Below are 24055 nucleotides of genomic sequence, written 5' to 3'. Positions count from 1 at the left end.
GGATGGTCTCGATCTCCTGACCTTGTGATCCGCCCGTCTCAGCCTCCCAAAGTGCTGGGATTACAGGCTTGAGCCACCGCGCCCGGCCTCTGCTTAGTCTTGAGCCCTAAAAGCAGGGACTATCTACCCCCTTCAGACATGTCCCCTCCTCAGAGGGGTAGGCAGGCGTCAGCTACAGCTCCTTTCTGTCCTCTAAGCTCTGCAGAAGCCGCTGGAAAAGGGTCTTGGTGCTGCTGTCCCCGGTGTACCTTTCATGCCACTGCCATCCTCCTGGAAAGTGTTCCGGCTGGAGCCCTGCTCCTCTGTCTGCTCACTGCCAGAGGAGGCCACGCTGCTCTGGGGCGAGAGGGGTGCGTGATCGGGCGTGGTAAAAGCAGCCCGGGCCCCAAGCTCCTCTGGACTCGGCCACTCACCAGGGACCTGGGGGCTTGTAGGGATGAGTGACATGGAGCGCTTCAGCGGGCTAGGGTGGATTTGGCAGGGGAGACCTGGCCAGAGTGGGAGAAAAGCAAAACATTAGGCTGGGGACCCAACCACAGGAGACCATTCCCCTGCCGTCAGTGCCAGGATGGCAGTTTGGCCCCGTAATCTGCCAAGAGGAAGGGACCTGGGGTCCAAGGGGAGCTACCTACCAGATATACCTCATTCTCTTACCTCCAACACCCAACCCATCAGCAAGCTATTAGCCACTTTCCTGAAATTCTCCAGTTCCACTGGCTCAAGCCACCAGTGCCCCTGGCAGGAATTACTGCCATAGCCTCCTTACTGGTTTCCTGCCTTCATTCTTGCCTCCTATAGTCCACGCCCCTCACAGCAGCCATAAAGATCCTTCTAAAAATGTAAATGTGACCGAGCTTGACTCCTGCTCAACTCCCTGTGACTTCCTTTCATAGGGGGAACAAAATACAAATGCTTTCACATGCCTAAAAGGCCATGCAGGACCTGGTCCCTGCTCCTCTCTAACTCTCCCCTCCTACAACCCACCACCTGGTTCATGCCTCTCTAGCCTTCAACTCTTCCCAAACTCCCCTTTGTTCCTGAAACACTCAAGGCTGTTCCAGCCTCAGGACTTCTAGACTCGCTCTTTCTTCTTACTTTCTTGATCTTAGCGGGTGGCTCCCTCAAGTCTCACCTCCTCTGAAGCCTACCCTAAACCCTTAATCTGAAGTCACTGCCCACCTCTGCTGCCCCAGTTCCAGTCACTCTATCACATTACTGTCTTGTCTTTCTCACAGCACCTATCACAACCTGAAATTATCAAGTTATTTGTTTACTTTCTACAACATTTATTTATTTACTTGTTTGAGATGGAGTCTCGCTCTTGTCACTAGGCTGGAGCGCAGTGGTGCGATCTTCGCTCACTGCAACCTCTGCCTCCTGGGTTCAAGCAATTCCCCTGCCTTAGCCTCCCGAGTAGCTGGGACTACAGATGCCTGCCACCATGCTCAGCTAATTTTTTTGTATTTTAATAGAGGCAGGGTTTCACCATGTTGGCCAGGACGGTCTCCATCTCCTGACCTCGTGATCCGCCCACCTCGGCCTCCCAAAGTGCTAGGATTACAGGCGTGAGCTGGTTTGTTTCCTTATTAACTGTACCCCCTGCTAGAATAGAAGACCTATGACAGCAGGAACCTGTCCCATCTTAAACATCATTATATCTTGTAACGAAGGAAGTACGTAAGCTGCTTCCTCAACAACCCTGTTATGGGGCCTCACTACCTCCCATTTTTTTTTTCTGCAGTGAGCCCAAACTGGCCCCTCATGAGGCCTGGAGACTCAGAGTGATCCCAGGTCCTCTTCTGCAGGATGCTCCACACCCTCTGTGCATCCCAAGTCTGAGGTTGGCAAAGGAATCCAACTTGATCTTTTTTTTTGAGATGGAGTTTTGCTCTGTCGCCCAGGCTGGAGTACAACAGTGTGATCTTGGCCCACTGCAACCTCTGCCTCCCAGGTTCAAGCAATTCTCCCTGCCTCAGCCTCCCGAGTAGCTGGGACTACAGGTGCCCACCACCACGCTTGGCTAATATATATATGTGTGTGTGTGTGTGTGTTTTTATATATGTGTGTGTGTGTATATGTACATATATATGTGTGTGTGTGTGTGTATATATATATATTTTTAATTTTTTTGAGATAGAGTCTCGCTCTGTCGCCAGGCTGGAGTGCAGTGGCATGATCTCGACTCACTGCAACCTCTGCCTCCCGGATTCAAGCGATTCTCCTGCCTCAGCCTCCCAAGTAGCTGGGATTACAGGCACCCACCACCACGCCTGGCTAATTTTGTATTTTTTTTTTTTTTTTTTTTTTTTTTTTTTTTTTTGAGACGGAGTCTCACTCTGTCCCCCTTGCTGGAGTGCAGTGGCCGGATCTCAGCTCACTGCAAGCTCCGCCTCCCGGGTTCAGGCCATTCTCCTGCCTCAGCCTCCCGAGTAGCTGGGACTACAGGCGCCTGCCACCTCGCCCGGCTAGTTTTTTTTTTTTGTATTTTTTAGTAGAGACGGGGTTTCACTGTGTTAGCCAGGATGGTCTCGATCTCCTGACCTCGTGATCCGCCCGTCTCGGCCTCCCAAAGTGCTGGGATTACAGGCTTGAGCCACCGCGCCCGGCCTAATTTTGTATTTTTTTTAGTAGAGACGGGGTTTCTCCATGTTGCTTAGGCTGGTCTTGAACTCCCGACCTCAGGTGATCCACCCACCTCGGCCTCCCAGTGCTGAGATTACATGTGTGAGCCACCACTCCCGGCCTCCAACATGATTTTTAACCACTCCCAAGACAGGGCAGGTTCCCATGAGCTCCCAGACCTTTATCTGTGCTTTTCCCTCTGCCTTGCTCACCTCTCCAACTCTTCTCCATCAGTCACTTCTCCCTTCATGCCTTTGTCACGTACCCCTCTGCTGCTGCCTCACGCCTGGCGCTTGCTGCCCTTCTCGCTAGCCTCCCTCTTGCACTGGACTGTGGGTCCATGGAGAATGGCAGCCCAGCCCAATTACTTCTGCAATCCCATGATCAGGCACAGAGCATGACACACAGAAGTCCTTCCAATGAAGTTTGATGATTTGATAAAGGACAAAAGGGTGCTAAGAGGGCCTGTGAGCTCCACCTATGACATCCAGAAGTACCCCAAGTCAGCCTAGCCAAAAGAAATAAAACAAAGCCAACGAGCCTCACCCTGGGTAGGTGAGGACACCAAGGCCCAGGGAGCTGAAGCCCTTTGCCCCAGTTCCCACGGGAGTTGACAGGCTGAGACAGAGCCCAAGCCTTGTTTCTGATGGAAAGGCTGGGGTTCCTGCCAGTGCTACAGTGACACCCAGCACAGGAAGGAGGTCTAGCCTGCTGCAGGCCCCAGAGCATCTTCCCTCAGCTGTGACAACACTGATGCTCCTGGCTAGGAAGTCACCTGAGGAACAGGGCAAGGCAGTGGCCCACCCCTAATAAGTTTCTGCCCTACCCCAGAGTATCGGGGCCCTCTTTACAGGAGTTCTTCAGCCTCTAGACTCCCTCAGCCCTGGCTTCTGTCCCCACTCAGCACTCCTGGGGAACATGGCACACTCTGGGCCCTGGGGGACTGGGGAATCCTCAAGACAGGCCTTTTTGCCTGTTTTGGTGTCTCTGGCCTCCTTCTTTCTCCCTTCTCAGCCAAGAAGTGGGCAGGCGAGGCTGAGAGGCAGGAAATTACCCTGACTGGAATGATCGTGCAGTTCCTGAGGAGCCCTGCTTGGCTCTGCACTGGGGTGGAGGCTGGCCACAGCATGAGAATGACAAAAACAAGAATGCCAGCCGGAGTTCCAAGGCCTTGCACTCTCCAAGAAATCCTGATCTGTTTTTGGCAGCACCCCAAACCCAAGCTGCCTGCCCTCAAAGGCCAATCCTTGCTCCCCACTCAAAAATATTTTAATGATTTCCTGTTTCCTGCAACTGCCTGGAATCCAAAAGCTTCTCCTGTCCTTCAATGCCCCCCAGAATGTGGCCTTCACACACTGAGGTCTGAGGGTAAAGACAGGCCTGAGTTCAAATCCTGATGCTGACTCTGTCGCCTCTGTGTGATCTTGGGCAAGTCACTTCTTTTGCCTCTCTGCCTCCCTTTCCGCATGAAGTCCTTAGCAGAGGGATAGGCACACAGTAAGCACAAGTCTCTGCTACTCTTATTACTCATTCAAATCCGCCCCAGTCAGATCCGTCTGTATACTGTCCTCTCTAATGTTCCACCCCTGTGCTTATTTCATGCTGTGCCTTCTACTTGGAATGCCCAATTCCTTTTCCTCTTTTGGTCCAAACCTCTATCAACACTGTTCAATCTTGGTCCTTTAATGGCTGCTGAGGTCCCCACGATGGGGAGCACAGAAGGTATGAAGAGAGAGAAATTTATAGGCACCCTGCATGGGTGGCCCCTCCCCTTCGTGAGGGCTGAGCATCTCCAGGAGGGACACTTTTTGGTGGAGGTAGTGTAGCATAGTAGTTCAGAGTATGAGCTCTACAGCCAGACTGCCTCGCTTTGAATCTTGAGTTTATATGTATAATGTTCCTTTTTTTTTTTTTTTTTTTTTTTTTTTTTTGAGACGGAGTCTCGCTCTGTCGCCCAGGCTGGAGTGCAGTGGCCGGATCTCAGCTCACTGCAAGCTCCGCCTCCCGGGTTCGGGCCATTCTCCTGTCTCAGCCTCCTGAGTAGCTGGGACTACAGGCGCCCGCCACCTCGCCCGGCTAGTTTTTTGTATTTTTTAGTAGAGATGGGGTTTCACCGTGTTAACCAGGATGGTCTCGATCTCCTGACCTCGTGATCCGCCCGTCTCGGCCTCCCAAAGTGCTGGGATTACAGGCTTGAGCCACCACGCCCGGCCTATAATGTTCTTAAAATAGCTCCTAGTAAAGACTACTTACCTGTGTTTGCATTGCTCCCAATACTGTTGATGGCTGGCGGCACTGAGCTGGACGGGTGGAAGGGCACGTGTCCATTTTCCCGGGGTGGCTTGTCCTGCCAGCCTGGCCCTGCCTCCCCAGGGCCCAGCTCTGCAGGGCTTCCCCACTCATCTGAGCCTTGGCGTGAATGGTAGGAGGGCTCTGGCCGGGAGCGGAAGCCACTAGCCAACCGCTCTTCCAGGTGGCTCAGCCAGAGGGCCAGTGCGTTGCGGTCCTCCAGTGTGGTGGCTGGGTGGATGAGGGCATAGGAAAGCAGCTGGCGGCTCTCCTCGATGAAGGCATTGCTCTCGATTGAGTAGGCCAGCACTTTTTGCAGTAGCCTCATGTACTCCGACTTGGCCTCTGTGTTGCCTGGCTGAAGCAGGGGAAGGTGGGACAGCAGGAGGGACACCACCTTCTCTTTGGACTCCTGCTGCCACTGGCTGACGATGGCTACAGAAGGGATAAGAAGAAATGTCAGGAGAGCCAGGGTGGGGTACTCCTGTTCACCTGAGAGCACTGCCTATCGCCTACTCCCTCAGATCCAATCTCCTTTTCATAACAATCTTCTTTTCATAACTCCCAACCTTATCCCTCATATAGGTGAGATCAAACACACTGACCCTGCCTCTGGTGTAATTTTTGTCTTATTGTTTTTTTTAAGAGATGGGGTCTCGCTATGTTGCCCAGGCTGCAGTGCAGTGGCTATTCACAAGTGCAGCCCCACTATTGATCAGCACAGGACTTTTGACCTGCTCCATTTCTGAACTGGGCCAGTTCACCCCTCCTTAGGCAACCTGCTGGTCCCCTGCTCCTAGGAGGTCACCATATTGGGGCCACACTTAGTGCAGACACCCAATCAGCATAGCACACTATAGCCCAGAACTCCCGGACTCAGGCAATCCTCTTGCCTCAGCCTCCCAAGTAGCTGGTACTACAGTCACGCGCCCACCATACCTGGTGTAATTTTTCTTCGTTCTATCACTCCTGTTCTCAAAAACCTGCAGTGCCTCCCAATCAGCCAAACTTGCTACTCTGGAATCTGAACTCCTCCTGCCCCCAGGCCTGCTCTCATGCTTTATCTCCATGACCCCTTCTCCATTCTTCATGGTCTCTATGCCATTTTCCCTGTCAAAAAGCAGTCTCCTCCTTTCTGAATGGAGAAGGCAGTGCTATATGGTAGTTAAAAGCTTGGGCTCTGGAATCAGATGGTCTAGACACCCCAGCTTACTAGTTGGATCTTGGTAGGTTACCTTGAACCTCACTGGGCATCAAATTATCTGTGAAATTTTGGAGATAATTACAGTACCCAATTCACAGTGTTGCTTTGAGATTCAATGAGCTAGCAAAGAACGGAAAGTGGTTTGGCAACATAATAAATGCTTGCTATTGTTTTTTAACTGGTCTCTCTGCTTCTAGATTTTCCCCTTCCAGTCGATCCCATACATCCAGATGCATTTATTTTCCTAAATCACAACAGGATCTCATGTTCCTGACCAGGAGTTTATAATGGCAACCAGCAAGCACCAACAGACTCAAGTCCAAGAACTCCTAGCCTAACATCAGCTTCATTTCCAGGGCACCATCCATCTCCCATTCCTCCAGATAAAGACTCAGCTCAGGATATCTCCCCATCTTCCTGGGGTTCTCTCCACAGTATGTATTTATCCAAGTTCCACACCTTGGCTGAGATTCAAGGATTTGGCCCACAACAACCTCCTTCCTCCTATACAAATTCTCTTTTGTAGATGGCCTAACTTACTGCCTTCCTCCAGGAAGCATCCCCTGGCTGTTCCATGCCACGGTCATCTTGACCTCTCCTTTCTATCCCACTGTGTGAGGACCTGTGGAGATAAGCCAGGTTTCCCTTTTCAACCCACAAGGGAGGTCCCTAAGAACATGGCCCCAGGCTGGCCACATCAAGGAAGGCTTGGGTAGGAATTGTTATAAGTCTGACTCTCCCCCTCAAAGACCTTATTAGTACCGGGCGCGGTGGCTCACGCCTGTAATCCCAGCGCTTTGGGAGGCTGAGGTGGGTGGATCACCAGAGGTCAGGAGTTGGAGACCAGCCTGGCTGACACGGTGAAAGCCTGTCTCTACTAAAAATACAAAAATTAGCCAGGCATGGTGGTGGATGCCTGTAATTCCAGCTACTTGGGAGGCTGAGGCAGGAGAATTGCTTGAACTTGGGAGATGGAGTCTGCAGTGAGCCGAGATTGCACCACTGCACTTCAGCCTGGGGGCAAAGTGAGACTCTATCTCAAAAAAAAAAAAAAAAAAGGAAAAGAAAAAACCTCATTAGCACTTCTGTGACTAGCTAAACAGGGTGGAAGATGGAGATAATGCTGACAGGACAAGGAGAAAGACAAAGAATACCAATACTTGGGAAAAGAGACAAAGATTTAGGTCTGAGGCCAACTATGCTGTCACCCTTGGGCAACTGAGCTCACACCTGCAGCCAAGGTGATGATTTACAAATATCTCACAAAGGAGTTCTGAGAGATGTGCTAATGGTGAAGTCTTGGAAATGGGCACAGGAGCTGGTTCTAACCAGACAGAGCTAGGACTCCAAAGGAATGGGTGATGAAAAGGAATAGGCAGAGATGTGGCATATGTTCCTTCACCACCACTTACTGGCCATGTGACTCTAGGCAAGTGTGATCACTTCACTGAGCTCTATTTTCTCTATCTGTAAAGTAGAGCCCAGAATCATTTCTACCTGGCATGGCTGCTATGAATTATGTCAGGCCACAGCATATGGTAAGTCCCCAGTAAACACTAGCTGCTTTTACTAGTATGGTGGTTATTATACCTCACTGTGTCTCCCTCGTTTCAAATACACACAGATATTCTAAAGGCACAAGCCAAATCTCCAGGCCCAGCAAACCAAGAGGCTGGGAATAAGAATCTATATGGAAAGTCTTGGAAACCTAGACATTTGAGGGTCTTTCGACCCAAGTTCCTTAGGCCTTGAAGATTTCAAGGACATCTAGCATGCTTCAGGATTGACTTAAAAAAAAAAAAAAAAAAGTTCCATGGACTTCTGGTCTCCTCTGCCCACCCTGAAGGATGGACACCTGGCCTTGCATACAAACTCAGAAATGCCCTTTCTGGGCCGGGCGCGGTGGCTCAAGCCTGTAATCCCAGCACTTTGGGAGGCCGAGACGGGTGGATCACGAGGTCAGGAGATCGAGACCATCCTGGCTAACACGGTGAAACCCCGTCTCTACTAAAAAATACAAAAAACTAGCCGGGTGAGTTGGCGGGCACCTGTAGTCCCAGCTACTCGGGAGGCTGAGGCAGGAGAATGGCATAAACCCGGGAGGCGGAGCTTGCAGTGAGCTGAGATCCGGCCACTGCACTCCAGCCTGGGCAACACAGCGAGACTCCATCTCAAAAAAAAAAAAAAAAAAAAAAAAAAAAAATGCCCTTTCTGTAGCCCTATTTCTCTTAATGATCCCCTTAGAAATCTGTGGCCTAGAATTCACAGACACTCCTAATTCTGCTTAAGTTTGTAGCCTTAGGGAAATGAATCTCACACAACTCCTAACTCCTGGCCATAAAGACTGTGCATCTTCTTGGCCTGGGGCTTGCTGCTCTAAGCTTCCTGGAGACAACACCTGTTTGTTAGTTTTTGTTTTTTGTTTTGCACAGGCTGGAGTGCAGTGATCTCAGCTCACTGCAACCTCTGCCTCCAGGTTCAAGTGATTCTCCTGCCTTGGCCTCCCAAGTAGCTGGGATTACAGGCATGCACCACCATGCCTGGCTAATCTTTTTTTTTTTTTGACGGAGTCTCACTTTGTTGCCCAGGCTGGAGTGCAGTGGTATGATCTCGGCTCACTGCAACCTCTGCCTCTGGGGTTCAAGCGATTCTCCTGCCTCAGTCTCCTGAGTAGCTGTGATTACAGGCATGCATCATGACAGCTGGCTAATTTTTATATTTTTAGTGGAGGGGGCATTTAACCACGTTGGCCAGACTGGTCTGGAACTCTTGACCTCAGGTGATCCGCCCACCTTGGCCTCCCAAAGTGCTGGGATTATAGACGTGAGCCACCGCGTCCTGCCTGTTACTTTTTTCACTATCTTGGCCAAGCTGGTCTTGAATTCCTGATTTCAAATGATTTGCCCACCTCGGCCTCCCAAAGTGCTAGGATTGCAGGCATGAGCCACTGTGCCCAGCCAAGAGAACATCTGCTAAATCCATTCATTCAAAGTCATCAACTCATACTATGCCTAGAGTACTGGTTAAAATTAATAGTAGAACCAATACCACTATTGTTGTTGCTATTACTAACAATAGCAATAACATATGACACTTTCATTCAGAATGATGGATACTGTTTATTGAGCACTGACTATGTGCCAGACACTATGGCTAAAAATATGATTGCTTTTCATCCCTGTTTTAATCTTGTTTTAGCGTGCTCATCTTGCAGATGAGAAAACAGATTTGGGAAGGTGGGGTCACATACCCCAAGTGACAGAGCCCATAAGCGACACAGCTAAGATCTGAACCCAGGCTCTGTGTGCCTCTACATTTTTTTTTTTTTTCTGAGATGGAGGCTTGCTCTGTTGTTCAAGTTGGAGTGCAGTGGCATGATCTCGGTACACTGCAACCTCCACCTCCTGGGTTCAAGCGATTCTCCTGCCTCAGCCCCCACCAGTAGCTGGGATTACAGGCACGCACCACCACTCCTGGCTAATTTTTGTATTTTGAGTAGAGACAGGGTTTTGCCACATTGGTCAGGCTGGTCTCAAACTCCTAACCTCAGGTGATCCACCTGCTTCAGCCTCCCAAAGTGCTGGGATTATAGGTGTGAGCCATGGTGCCCAGCGGGGAGGAACTTTTTTTTTTTTTTTTTTGAGACAGAGTCTCGCTCTGTCGCCCAGGCTGGAGTGCAGTGGTGCAATCTCAGCTCAGTGCAAGCTCCACCTCCTGGGTTCACGCCATTCTTCTGCCTCAGCCTCCCGAGTAGCTGGCACTATAGGCGCCCGCCACTATGCCTGGCTTTTTTTTTTTTTTTTTGTATTTTTAGTAGAGATGGGGTTTCACCGTGTTAGCCAGGAAGGTCTCGATCTCCTAACCTTGTAATCCACTCGACTCGGCCTCCCAAAGTGCTGGGATTACAGGCGTGAGCCACCATGCCCAGCTAGGGAGGAACTTTTTACCCACAACCTTTTATCTCTCCAGTCCCAAGTCTCTCTTCTTCCCTGGCTTTCCAGATCCCCTTCAGCATCTGCCACTCAAAGCTAGGAAACTTCACTCCCTTGTCTGTCTTCACTTGAACCGGCTGCCAAGATTATGCAACTGTCCTTCAGCCATCTCCACATCTAAAGATCATTTTCCAAGGCAGAATAGGCCTTCCTGAAGTCACAGAACTTTTGTCATTCTTGCCCTCCCAACTCCACCTGGTACTGGATCAAACAGTAAGAACTCTGTGGTACCCCTGTTTGATAACCTAGTCCTACAGTTTTCAGTTCTTGATGAGAAAGAAGAAAGATAGTGATTCCCATTAGGGACAGAAAGTCAAGAATGAAAATAAATAAAAATAAAAATAAGTCAACAATATGCATCCCAGTCAAACACACACACATAGTTGTCTGGGCAATATGCTTCCTCCTCTGTAAAGTAAGGATTATAAAGCTGCTGAGAAAATGTAGGGAGATGATGCATGTAAAGCATCTGACAGAGCGTACCCACAGTAAGTATTCAGTCTGTGGCTCAATGACCGGTGTTTTCCTCTCTTCTCCAGTAGAGTCGAGTCAGCCTGCCCCTCCAGCCCTACCCTGACATTCTCAATCGCTGTTGTTTAGCCCTTGCAGCATAGCCAGAGGCATCTGGGACAGAGAGAAGCCTTGTCTAGTCCTTTCCCCACTCCAGAGTACTGCCAGGACTCCAGGGCTAAGGGACACAGCTTCTTCTCTGGTACTGCCAGGGGACATGACAGAACAGCCCCAAGGGTTGGGCTCAATGCAGGACCTTGTTCTGCTGCCGAGAAAGCGGAGAGTGGTTTTGGACAAATGGAGGCTGGCTCTGGGGAAATATGTGTTCATGTGTCTGTGTGGTGGTGGTGGGGAGGGCGGGCCTCCCATGACTGAGAAGCATCAGTGAGTACTGGAACTGGTCCAAGGAATTTGTGCAGCCTCAGACCCCTTGGGGTGAGCCCAGCTGGGGCCACAAATAATGGGTGGGGATGGAACTTCTAGTTTCTTGCCCAGATCAGAAAAAGTCTGGCCCAGAGTGGAGGCACAGCAGATGCCCAACAAATACCTGCTCAATCGAACCCAGATGGTCCCCTGGAAGGTAGTGGTGTACTTTGTCTCAGGTCCTAGCAAAGTATATCTAAGTAAGAGCACAAGTTCAACAGGCAAACTTGCTGGGTTCAAAATCTAGCTCTGCCTGTATGACCTAACTCAATATAATTGTGGGCCAGTCCTTTAACCTCTCTGATCCTTGGTCTCCTCTTCTGTGCAATGGGGACTGTAAAGCCTCTAACTCACAGGGTTGCTGTAAAGAGTCAATGAGACAATCATGCAAAGTGCCTGGCATGTGGTAAGTGCTCAAGTACATTTTAACTATTACTGTTGTTGCTCCTGGTTGAATCTAAAGCCCATGCTGTTCAGGGCTGGTGGGAACAGTTCATGTACAAGAGAACATCTGGGCCTTCCCGTTAAGATTCCCGACAGGGGTGGGGAATTTCACACAGTTATTTACCAAAAACAGACACATCTCTGGTTCCTTGGAGCTAGATGTACAACAAGCAATGATGAAATTCTGGAGGTGGGCGGATGGGGGAAGAGGCTGGGGAATGCTATGACACCAATGGCTGCTTCTCACCAAGCTGCAAACCTGGCCTCTGCAAACATGGAGAGGTCGAGGAAGACTGTGCGTATAAATGTCCTCCTTGGCTATAGTGGCAGCAGGGCAGAGCTGGCCAGGTGACTCGAGCTAAGCAGGTCATGACCCTGGGTCCTGGCAAATTACAGGGACCAAATGAGACTGCCCTAAGAGCAAACCCATTTTTATGTACTGGCCTGGTACAACAACTGGAGTAGCCTCAGGCACCAGTCAGAGGGGCTAGGGTTTGGCTCTAAACAGGACCTTCTCTGCCTCACCCCAGCTCACACAACACGACACGACACGGGGGAGGACCAGGGGGCTCACAATTTGTTTGATGAACTGTCAAGCAGAGCCTGAAAGTGGAGGGTGGAGGCCAGGGCTGAGCTCTGGTGACTCACTTGCCATTGCCCCCTCCTGACCTCAGTTTCCCCACCCAGACTGAATGAGCCAGAGAGGGAGGAGTTTAAACCTGCTAGATATGGGGACTGACTCAGAAGATAGGAGGAAGAAAATGTAGGAAATGTCTCCCAGGAAGTTACAGGACAACGGAGGGAAGTGGAATTCAGCTCCCCTGAACCCAGTCTCCTCCCTCCTGTCCATAGGAACAGCCTTCTGGTCCAAGTCAGCATCAGGGCAAAGGAGAGGGCCAGGGTTATTGTTCTAGCTCCAAAGAGGCAGGGAAGACAGCACTTGGAGAACTAACAGGGATTACAACAAGGGGCAACCCGGGACCTCTTCTTCCCTGTTCCAGGAACCCTTTGAATATTGCTTTTCTGTTTCTAGGTGTTGCCTCAGGTCCTACTTCCATGAAACTGATGCTGGCTGCCCGGGCTGGAGGACTTCCCTATACCTTCCCAGCTGCCTGAGAGGAAGCAATGACCTAGGCCAGGCTTTCCACAGCTATAAGCCCCAACTCCCCACTTCTAGTAGGTCACACAACAGTATCCTCACCACCTTCCTGGGCCTACTCAGAATCAGCGTCAGCATCAAGACAAGTGGTTCTCCACTGGGTGCACAGAAGAGTCAACCAGGGAGCTTTAAATCTCCAGGGATAGGTCCTGGGCTTCACACTATTTTTAGAAAGGCCCTGGGGGATTCTAACACAAAGCTAGGGACATACTCACCTAGGTGAACTCTGTGCTACCTGACCTATCTGAGCAGGGAGCAGGCAACTGGGCAGCTCTGACCCACACCCAAGATTTTCCTGGAGAACTGGAGGAAGTAGTAAGGTTGGTTTTGTGGGACATGGAGATACAACCCAGAAAAAAGCAGGGGATCTGCCTCACTGGTCAGCTCTCCGGGTTTGAAGGGACCAAGCTAAAGAAGGGCTTGGAGGCTGGGTGCGGTGGCTCAAGCCTGTAATCCCGGCACTTTGGGAAGCCGACACGGGCGGATCATGAGGTCAGGAGATCGAGACCATCCTGGCTAACACGGTGAAACCCCGTCTCTACTAAAAAAAGACAAAAAACCAGCCGGGCGAGGTGGCGGGCGCCTGTAGTCCCAGCTACTCGGGAGGCTGAGGCAGGACAATGGCGTAAACCCGGGAGGCGGAGCTTGCAGTGAGCTGAGATCCGGCCACTGCACTCCAGTGACAGAGTGAGACTCCGTCTCAAAAAAAAAAAAAAAAAAAAAGAGAAGGGCTTGGAGACAGGCAACTCTTTTTCTTTTCTTTTCTTTCTTTATTTTTTTTTTTTGAGACAGAGTTTGGCTCTGTCACCCAGGCTAGAGTGCAGTGGCACGATCTCGGCTCACTGCAAGCTCCACCTCCCGGGTTCACACCATTCTCCTGCCTCAGCCTCCCGAGTAGCTGGAACTACAGGTGCCTGCCACCACGCCCGGCTAATTTTTTTGTATTTTTAGTAGAGATGGGGTTTCACTGTGTTAGCCGGAATGGTCTCGATCTCCTGACCTCGTGATCCGCCTACCTTGGCGTCCCAAAGTGTTGGGATTACAGGCGTGAGCCACCACACCCGGCCAGGGAGACAGGGGACTAGTGAACCAACTGAACTCAAGATTTGGTTTGTGGAATAGGTATGCTTCTTTTTGGGGACAGTGGGGAGGAGGGGAAGATTTTCTGAGTGGTCTATCCCGCTAAATATTAAGAATTCTTGACCTAGAAGAATGTGCTGGGTCTCTCCCAAGGCTCTGTCTTCTTTGACACATTATTTCAGAGCCCAAGAAGTACCTGGAAAGTACCAGAACAACCCCCTCACTGTCCAAATAGGGATCCTGAGGCCCAAGAGGGTCAGGCAGGATTGACCCAGGTCACAAGAGGTGTTAGTGGAGAGCTGGATCTACAACTCTTGGGTGTCTCATGTCTCACAACAAATGAATCATCCAGCAGGGCATCACCTCTCACACTACCTGGTGAGCAGAAGAACCTGGGTACTCATTCCCAGGCCCATCCCCTCAGGATTCTGATTTAGTAGGTCTACGGGGGGCAGAAATCTGGATTTTAACACTCACCTGTCCCCAGTGATTCTGATGATGATGCAAGTCTGAGAAACACCAGGGAATGGGAAGGCCATAATAACCAGAGGAGAAACAAGAGTATGAACAGCTCCTTCTTTGAGGCAGGTCTCCAGGCCCAGAAAGTAGCACCTTCCTTACAAATAAGGCAGGTGGGGTTCTACTTGAGGGTAGGAGTGAGACAGGAGGCACCTGCCTTCTTAGTCTTAGAGCCCGTAGGTCTACTAGAAAACAGGCATTCAAGACTCTACCAGAATTTACCTCTGTGATCACTTCTCTTTCAACTCATGCTTTGCCCCAGTCCCAGCAGGCTTCCTGCTGACTCTGGAACACACCACGGCTCTCCCTCATTCTAAGTTCTCCTTTCCTCTCCACCTATTTAAGTACCAGCTTGTTATATTCTCACCATCTGACATGGGGCTATGGATAAAAACCTTGATTCATATATTCATTCATCATTCAATTCATTTCACAGCACTTCTCAACCCTGGCTAGGCATTACCACCAATATCCCATTGCAAACTGTCTGGGAATGGTCCTCAGGTTATTTGTATAAAATGCAGCATGTCTTTCAAGCACAATGTAGTGAGAAAAAATATTTTAATTGCATATACCTCTAAACTAGCAGTTCTGCAGAATCTGAAGAGTTCATCCTAGAGATGTTTCAAGGGTACTTATTACATCACTATTTGTAAGAGGAAGACCACACGTACCATGTGGAGGAGTCTATTGGTCAAGACCTCTAAAGAATTCTGAAGTCAAATTTGAATTCTACGTCTTACCAATTGTGTGACCCACGGCAACTCATTGAATATCTCCAGACCTCAGTCTCCTCTGTAAAATGGGGGAGTAACAGGGCCCACCCTACAGAGTTGCTGTGAGGTGTAAATAAATACTTAACAAGAAGATATAGACGTATGTGCTGAATATGGAATGATCTTCAAATCAATTGGTAAGTGAAAAAAACCAAACCGGCTAATATGCATGTTTGGCCATATGTATTAAGACAAAACAATGACAAAGTTGGAAGGAGAATATGTATGCATTCATATATGCAGGGAATTTATCTCATAAAACATAAGGAAACGAGAACGTGAAGTCTGGAAGAAAAACCTCACTTTCACATTTTGTACTATCTGATTTTACTACAAGTTCTGAAAACAAAAGCAAAAACTAAAAATACTCAAATTACCAAGTACTACTGGTGATTCTGATATACAGCCAAGAGTGGCACCCAGTGGGAATCCAACTGCCTGCTCAGGAAGAGGCAGTGGGGATGTGTGACGAAGCTATGTAAAACACTGGCCTGCCCCACAGGAGCCCCTACTCTGAAGGCAGAGTTATACCACAAACATAACTCCTGCCTTTAGTATTAGAGTAGTGGAGAGTATGGCAGGGGTAAGAAATGGCTGAGCTCTGAGCCTGCTGCAGCTGAGCTGGGTTCTTACTGCTCTTTGTCTAGGACTAAGAACTTACTGCCAGACTAGGAACTAAGCTGATGTGACACCTGGCCTGAGTAACCGTCTCCCGCTACGATCATGCTGCTTCTGTGACTTCCACATAAAAACTCAGTAAAATAAAGGTGACTGATGCTAAGGCAGGTGGGCCTCGGGAGATGAGGGAGGCCAGGCAGCTATGTGGCTCCCCAAATCCCAATCCTAGCAGCCCATGCTTGTTTCCTCACCTGTAAAATGGGGCTAATGACAGGACCTAGCTCATGGGGTTGTTGTGAGGACTAAATGAGTCATTGACATTAAAAATAACAACTGGCAGTTATTAAGTGTTTACTACATGTCAGGCATGTAGGAAGCTACTCGTTTTTTTTTTTTTTTTTTTTTTTTTTTTTTGAGACAGAGTCTGGCTCTGTCACCCAGGCACGATCTCGGCTCACTGCAAGCTCCACCTCCCGGGTTCACGCCATTCTCCTGCCTCAGCCTCCAGAGTAGCTGGGACTATAGGCGCCCGCCCCCACGCCCAGCTAATTTTTTGTAATTTTTAGTAGAAATGGGTTTTCACCGTGTCAGCCAGGATGGTCTCGATCTCCTGACCTCGTGATCCACCCGCCTCGGCCTCCCAAAGTGCTGGGATTACAGGCGTGAGCCACCATGCCCGGCCACATGTGTTAATTCATTGAATCCTCACAACTACCCTAGAAAGCAGATATAATTATCATCTTGATTTTTTCTTTCCTTTTCTTTTTACTGAGGTTACATACTTCTCAGGATATCATCTTGAATTTAAGATGAGGAAACTGGCTGGGTGCGATGGCTCACGCCTGTAATCCCAGCACTTTGGGAGGCTGACGTGGGCAGATCACGAGGTCAGGAGTTCGAGACCAGCCTGACCAACATGGTGAAACCCTGTCTCTACTAAAAATACAAAAATTAGCCAAGTGTGGTGGCGCGCAGGAAACTGAAGCACAGAGAAGTTAAATTACTTGGTTATATGGCAAGTAACAGAACTGGGATTTAAACTTAGTCTGACTTGAGAGCCACACAAGAACACTGCTTTTTTTTTTTTTTTTTTTTGGAGACAAAGTTTTGCTCTCATAGCCCAGGCTGGAGTGCAATGGCACGATCTTGGTTCACTGAAACCTCCACCTCCCGGGTTCAGGCGATTCTTTCACCTCAGCCTCCCGAGTAGCTGGGATTACAGGCGCCTGCTACCACGCCCAGCTAATTTTTGTACTTTATTAATAGAGATGGGGTTTTGCCACATTAGCCAGGCTGGTCTCGAACTCCTGACCTCAGGTGATTTGCCAGCCTCCGCCTCCTAAAGTGCTGGGATTACAGGCATAAGCCACGGCACCTGGCCAAGAACACTGCTTTTAAAGTTAATATACAAGTAAAGACAGTACTTGGCTTGTTGTAAGGGCTCAATATGAACTATTATTCTGAAGAAGGTGCAAAGAGTTAGGGTGACTAATTTGGACAAACTGCATGGAGCCCCTTGGCACTGGGGCCAACAGTTCTCCATCCAGCTCTGTGGAGGCCCACACAGCCAGAACAGCTTCAGCAGTAGCCCCTGATTCTAGCCTGACTCCTGTCTACAACTGGGGCCTAAGAGACAGGTCTTAGAGAAGCCTGGCTCACCCATCCCAATGCCAATCTCACAGGACACAGACTGCCTCTCTAATAAGTACTTAGGGAACTGACAGGATGAACTCTATCTAAATTCAAAACTCTCTGGAACTGAAAGCTGCTTATGCTTTAAGTCCAACATAACTTTGAGGGTAAAGAATAGTATAGGATGACATGAATTTTGGAAGAGTTCTCAAATTACCTCCTAGCCCTGATATCCTGAAGCTTAAGAAATTAATTACTGCTCACCTTCTATACCCCTTTCATAATGACTAATTTAGTCTGTTCCTTTCAGCAGCCCACATAAGCTACTCTACATGATCTTCCTGTTATGGGGAGTTTCCAGTTTGCACTGCCTTCTCCCATAAGTCCACCATGCCATGCCTGAGGATTTATGGCAACACAGTCCCAGAAGACCCATGATGACAACTTAGGAAGTAAGGAACTCCCCACCCACCAAGCCTACAACCCATTTTAGCCCCATTGTTGAGTTGACCTCCCTAGCCATGCGACATCTATTCCAGGTCTCCCTCCTGCTGTGCTCCCATCTCTAAGGGTGGAGACTCACCAGCACTGTTGGCCTCCGACTCCAGCAGGTGGATGTCATTGCAGTCCGCCAGTGAGTGCTCCAGGCAGAGCTGCAGGAAGCGGGCCTGGGTACGGGTGACCCGTTTCAGAAGTGACAGCAGGGCCACTGTCTGCTCACACTCATTCCAGCCCTTGAACCAGCCAGCGAGGATGCCCACCTGGTCTCGGAACATCATGGTGCCGGGCCTGGGGCCAGGGTGGGGGGACGGCGGTGGCGAGGGCCAGCGCCGTCACATGGTCCCGGCTCTGGCCTCCTGTTACCTTTCCCCTGAGGGCCAGGGCTTAAGGACGTTTCTGGGCGTGGTGGCAACGATTGTGAGGGGAGGAGGAAGCCTGCTCACATTGGGGGAGGTCTTGGTCCAGCCACGCCTCTCCAGTCTCCTGAAAAAGGAAGCAAAGGGGTCAAACAGAAAGAAGGGGCTGAAACTTGCCTGGTGAGTGTGGGTTGAGGGGGCATGAAGGGCTCATGCCTTTCTCTTTCAGGGTACTTGCTCTGCTGAGCTCCTGGAAGAAAGATGAAGCCAACACCAGATATTAAAGCAACTTTCACCCAAATCTCCAGATCCAGAGAAAAGGCGTGACTGGGACTCAGATGCTTATCCCAGAGACCAAGAAGATGTTGGCCCCCACACCTGGCTGTTATAGTGTCAAAGGAAGCGGATTTAATACAGAAAATACACTGGAAAGATTTTTCAGGAGTGGGAAATAGAAGGCTGCAAATTATGAGAAAAGATATGAATTGATGGCGATCTGGCCCAAGGTGACATGACTAAGCACAGCACATCTCTGACCTTGCTGGTTTCTGGCTACCTTTTCTGAGAGCTAGACAGTGTGTCTGCTAACCTACTGATAGGACTCCAAGGGCTCTCTAAATTACTTCAAGCTAGTCCCGCAATGCTGGCAGAGGATGGATGGTGGGGTAGTGACCCTGGTGGAGATCTCAGGTATGCAGCCAGTCATCTGATCAGTAACTGGCTGGGTATCTATCAGGTGTGGGCATGGACAAAGGGCTTTTCAAAGATTACCAACAGGCTGAGGGAATCTCGCCCCCTCTAACACAGCTCCCTGACTCTGGAAAAGATATAGCTCTGATTTATCAGATTTTACTCATCTCTATTCTGAGGTGAATCACTCCCTGTCCTCTTAATTCACCTGAAGGCTGCTCCAAACCTAAACTCTCTGGTTGGGAAGTCCCCCTGACTTCCAGAGATGCCAGCTTGTCTCAGGCTCCTCTTGGAAGCCAAGAAAATGCCAACCTGAGGGGAAGTGGACAGATCAAAAGTCAAAAACTCACAAGCTGCAAAGTGTCCAAATCCCCCTCTTAGGCAGGAACTACAGAAAAGTTATTTCAACTAGGCAAACAACAGCTCTATTTTTCAGTTGGCTGGTTTCTGGACACTACTCCGAAGCCTTTTTCTAAGTGTCTTGAGCTCCATATCTCCACTCAACATTTCTTCCATTTGTCTCTCTTGCAACCAGTGCCCTTGGCGCTATCCTCAAACCACATTCAGCTCCATCCCCCTCTGGCTGCCAAAGGACTAAGGTTCCCTGGACTGAGAACTTCATACAAAGACCCATTGAACCTACTGGGCTTAGGTCTAAGGGAGCTACTCAAATCTCTCTGAACTTCCCTATGCTTGCTGAGGAGGGCTGTGGGGTGCATTAGGCAACAGCTGTGACTTGCCTCACAGATCCCCTGTGGGGCCCCTAAACAGATGGAACTGGCCTGGTTGCCAATCCCTTTGGATGTAAGAAGCAAGAAAGGTATGAGGGAAAATGAAACCTTGCTCCAAGTTAAACAAGCATCCAGCAATTTTTTTTTTTAAAAGGGAAATCAGATGTCACCTCCCTGGCCTAAAATTCTCCAATGACTTCCCATTGCACTTAAATTAAATCTAAACAAGGTCAGGAGTAGTGGCTCTTGCCTGTAATCCCAGCACTTTGGGAGGCTAAGGCGGGTGGATCACTTGAGGTCAGGAGTTCAAGACCAGACTGGCCGAAGTGGCGAAACCCCATCTCTACTAAAAATACAAAAATTAGCCAGGCGTGCTAGTGCACACCTGTAATCCCAGTGACTTGGGGTGCTGAGGCACGAGAATCACTTGAAGCTGGGAGGTGGATGTTGCAGTCAGCCAAGATCACGGTATTGCACTCCAACCTGGGTGACAGGGCAAAACTCTGTCTCAGAAAAAAGAAAAAAAAAAAAAATCTAAACAAATTCCAAACTTCTTATCTTGGCCTACAGAGCCCTACAGGACTCCTGTGGCTACTCCAACCTCATCTTGTACCAAATTATTTCTTATTCAGTGGAATTGTCTTCCCCTAGAGGCTGACTCCTACTTGTTATTCAGGTCTCAGCTCACTGCCATTTCTTCAAAGACAGCTTCCCTGACCATCCAATCTCAGGAGTTTCTCCTCCAATTATATTAACACTATTTCATTCCTATATAATTTGGCACTCTCAGGTATCACCTTATTTATGTTTCTCTCTACTGACCAAAATGCAAGCCATACAGTCAGCCAGTGCCTACAACAGTGCCTGGCATGCAGAAGGTGCCCAATATATATTTATTGAATAAATAAATAGCTATAGAAAGTGAATGTGGGCCGGGCGCGGTGGCTCAAGCCTGTAATCCCAGCACTTTGGGAGGCTGAGACGGGTGGATCACGAGGTCAGGAGATCGAGACCATCCTGGCTAACACGGTGAAACCCCGTCTCTACTAAGAAATACAAAAAACTAGCCGGGCGAGGTGGCGGGCGCCTGTAGTCCCAGCTACTCGGGAGGCTGAGGCCGGAGAATGGCGTGAACCCGGGAGGCGGAGCTTGCAGTGAGCTGAGATCCGGCCACCGCACTCCAGCCTGGGCTACAGAGCGAGACTCCGTCTCAAAAAAAAAAAAAAAAAAAGAAAGTGAATGTGGAAGCCACACTTGGGATTTCTACAGCCCTGGGGGGAAAGAAGATAGAAGGAACAGCTCATAGGATGGTAAAGGAATTTGAAAACCTTGTTTTAAGAAAAAAAAATTGAAGGCACTGAGGAGATTTCCTCTAGGGAAGAGAAGACTTAAGGGGAATGGCATAACTGACTTTGGATATCTGAAGAGGTAGCACACAGAAGATAAATTATATTTGTTCTTTTACTCTAGAGGAGAAAAGCAGGGTAGATGACTCTAAGGGAGTGACAACATGGGATATGGGAAATGTTGAAAGTCAAGAAAATTCATTTCTAGTCCTGCCCCAAGCCACCGATTCACTTTGATCACGGAGCTAGTCTGTTCTCTTCTCTAGAATGTATGACAAGGAGCTGGACTGGGTGAGACATGACAAATAGGTTTTACCTCACAGGCTAACTCCAATCGATTGGTAGTTGGCTGCCTGGAGCACTGCGATGAGAAGAATCCTGAAGAAATGAATGGGAATATCCATTAACGGGGAATGATTAATAAATTGGGGCAGATCCCACATTGTATGATATAACATATCTATTAAAAACACGCCTAATCTGGCCAGGCGCGGTGGCTCACTCCTGTAATTCTAGCACTTTGGGACGCTGAGACAGGCAGATCACTTGAGGTCAGGAGTTCGAGACCAGACTGGCCAAGGTGGCGAAACTCCATCTCTGCTAAAAATGCAAAAATTAGCCGGGTGTGGTGGCGGGCACCTGTAGTCCCAGCTACTTGGGAAGCTGAGGCAGGAGAAACACTTGAACCCGGGAGGTGGAGGGTGCAGTGAGTCGAGATTATGCCATTGCACTCCAGCCTGGGTGACAGAGCGAGACTCCATCTCAAAAAGAAGAAAAGGAGGCCGGGCGCGGTGGCTCAAGCCTGTAATCCCAGCACTTTGGGAGGCCGAGACGGGCGGATCACGAGGTCAGGAGATCGAGACCATCCTGGTTAACACGGTGAAACCCCGTCTCTACTAAAAAATACAAAAAACTAGCCGGCCGAGGTGGCGGACGCCTGTAGTCCCAGCTACTCGGGAGGCGGAGGCAGGAGAATGGCGTGAACCCGGGAGGCGGAGCTTGCAGTGAGCTGAGATCCGGCCACTGCACTCCAGCCTGGGTGACAGCGCGAGACTCCGTCTCAAAAAAAAAAAAAAAAAAAAAAAAAAGAAGAAGAAAAGGAAACAAAAAACAAAGCTATATACAATGTTTGATCTATAATTACTTGGAGGGGTATCCACAAGCTACACAGTAATATGTACAATATAATGCCATTTTTTAAATTAAAAGAAGCCACATACAAAACCCCTTATATATCTTATATATGAATATCTATGTCTGTATGTGTATAAATGTATACAAGAATACACCCTCAGCTGCCAACACTATCTTGGAGAAACAGGGGGATTATTAACACTATCTTTATATAACTTTGTACTATTTCACTAGCTGCAAGTGAATACATATTGCTTTTGTAATTTTTAAAAAAGAATTTAATGAAAAACAATTTTAAGGCAGCATACTTCCTGACTCAGTGAGAAAGAGTGCTGTGATTAATTATCAATGTTTGCCCTGGATGCAGGGTGGATGAGTGGTAGCTCACGCGCCTAAAAAAAATCGGTTTTCCTTCCCAGCTCCAGCATTTTGTGGCTTTCAGTCCCAAGGAGGCAGCAGCTGCCTCAACATAAGGAAGAATTTTAAAATAACGCATCTGTCCAAGAATGGAACTGGCTGCCATGTGAGGAGGTAATAAGCTCCCTGGCTGCTGGAAGTGGTCAAGCGGAGGCTGGATGAACATCCCTTGGGAGTGGGAGGGATTCCTTCACTGGGTGGCAACTCATAAGATAGAAGGACATGTTACTATTTCAGAGGGAACATTTGTGACGGGAGGTTTGATATGCCAACAGCATTTACAGCAAAAAAACGACCAAATCCACAAACAGACCAAAGTTGTGCACACTCTTTCCCATAAATTCTTTTACTGGGTTGTTACTTTTCCTAAGCAATAGCACTGTTCCCCCACTTCCATCCACCCAATAAGCTGCTGACTAAACATTAATCCAGCTTTTCCCCCCAGGCCAAATGATAGAAGCAAAGCTTTGGGACATAATGGGGTCTCAAACATGATGCTTAGAAGGCCAGGCTTTGAACAAAGCAGGCCAACTGGGACTATGGTGAGTTGGAAAGTCCACACCCGGTCTAAAGGGAGAAGTCACTATCCACCTCTTACCAACTGTTACCATGAAGGAATGTGGGTCCAGTATTGTTATGTCTTAGTTGTTTTTTTTTTCCCCGCTAAAGAGGAGCTAGATGTCTGGATTTTAAAGTAAAATCCCCCTATTTTCAAATGTGGGAAACGAATCACATTAGAACAACAGTGAATGACTACACAGAAGAAAACATACCTGTGGTCCTTGGAACAGATGAGCACAAACTAGAAAAAGACCAGAAGTCTGCTAACTACCCCTCCCTTGGGCCTCTCTGGTTTATACCTTCAAGCCACCCCACTGCTCAGGGAATATGACTGGTGGAGAAGATCTAGTGATGGAGGATGATTCTGACAGTCTTCAGTAAACACTGGAGGCTTTAGTGAAACAGTTACTTTTAAGATTTCACTGTTAAAAAAAATCATCCCTGGCCGGGCGCGGTGGCTCAAGCCTGTAATCCCAGCACTTTGGGAGGCCGAGACGGGCGGATCACGAGGTCAGGAGATCGAGACCATCCTGGCTAACACAATGAAACCCCGTCTCTACTAAAAATACAAAAAAATTAGCCGGGCGAGGTGGCGGGCGCCTGTAGTCCCAGCTACTCGGGAGGCTGAGGCAGGAGAATGGCGTAAACCCGGGAGGCGGAGCTTGCAGTGAGCCGAGATAGTGCCACTGCACTCCAGCCTGGGCGACAGAGCGAGACTCCGTCTCAAAAAAAAAAAAAAAAAAAAAAAAAATCATCCCTGAAGGAAGGGTTCCTATGTCTTCTGGATGAGAGAAGGATGTTTTGTGTTTGGTCTAGATGTTAACTGGAGAGGACTGGATGGCCCTCTTCCACTGAAGGGCCAGAGGCCGCCTGCTACTTTCTATCCCATGTGCTTGGCTGGAGTGACAGAGGGAGATCTGTGTGAGGCATCTCACTGTGGCAGCATCTTACTGTATCCACTTCCATCTTCTAGTATCAACACCCTGGGTTCCCCTTGGAGAAGGAACTGTCTTTCTTGGCTCCAGAAGTGGACATGTGGTAAAGCCTGGCC

General features: G+C 49.0%; 2 protein-coding genes across 4 annotated transcripts in view; one reads left to right on the top strand and one right to left on the bottom strand.

Annotated features, from left to right (window-relative positions):
* GMFG (glia maturation factor gamma) overlaps nt 1–24055 on the top strand; it is a 257896-nt gene that overhangs the window by 209414 nt on the left and 24427 nt on the right. The window lies entirely within an intron of this gene.
* SAMD4B (sterile alpha motif domain containing 4B) overlaps nt 1–24055 on the bottom strand; it is a 42206-nt gene that overhangs the window by 8102 nt on the left and 10049 nt on the right. Inside the window, exons 1-5 of one of the 3 annotated variants that reach the window (XM_050768942.1) lie at nt 23217–23557; nt 21209–21270; nt 17852–18252; nt 4876–5346; nt 249–488 (exon numbers count right to left, since the gene is read on the bottom strand). In XM_050768942.1, coding sequence (XP_050624899.1) covers nt 249–488; nt 4876–5346; nt 17852–18047 — 907 coding nt within the window. In that variant the 5' untranslated portion in view covers nt 18048–18252; nt 21209–21270; nt 23217–23557. Of the gene's footprint in view, nt 1–248; nt 489–4875; nt 5347–17851; nt 18253–21208; nt 21271–23216; nt 23558–24055 lie in introns of those variants that run through there. The other 2 variants (XM_050768943.1, XM_050768944.1) reach the window with 2 other exon arrangements.

Source organism: Macaca thibetana, chromosome 19 (assembly GCF_024542745.1).
Source record: "Macaca thibetana thibetana isolate TM-01 chromosome 19, ASM2454274v1, whole genome shotgun sequence".
NCBI classification, from domain to species: Eukaryota; Metazoa; Chordata; class Mammalia; order Primates; family Cercopithecidae; genus Macaca; species Macaca thibetana.
Note: the sequence above shows the minus strand (reverse complement) of the source record. Positions and strands in the feature narration are given on the sequence as shown.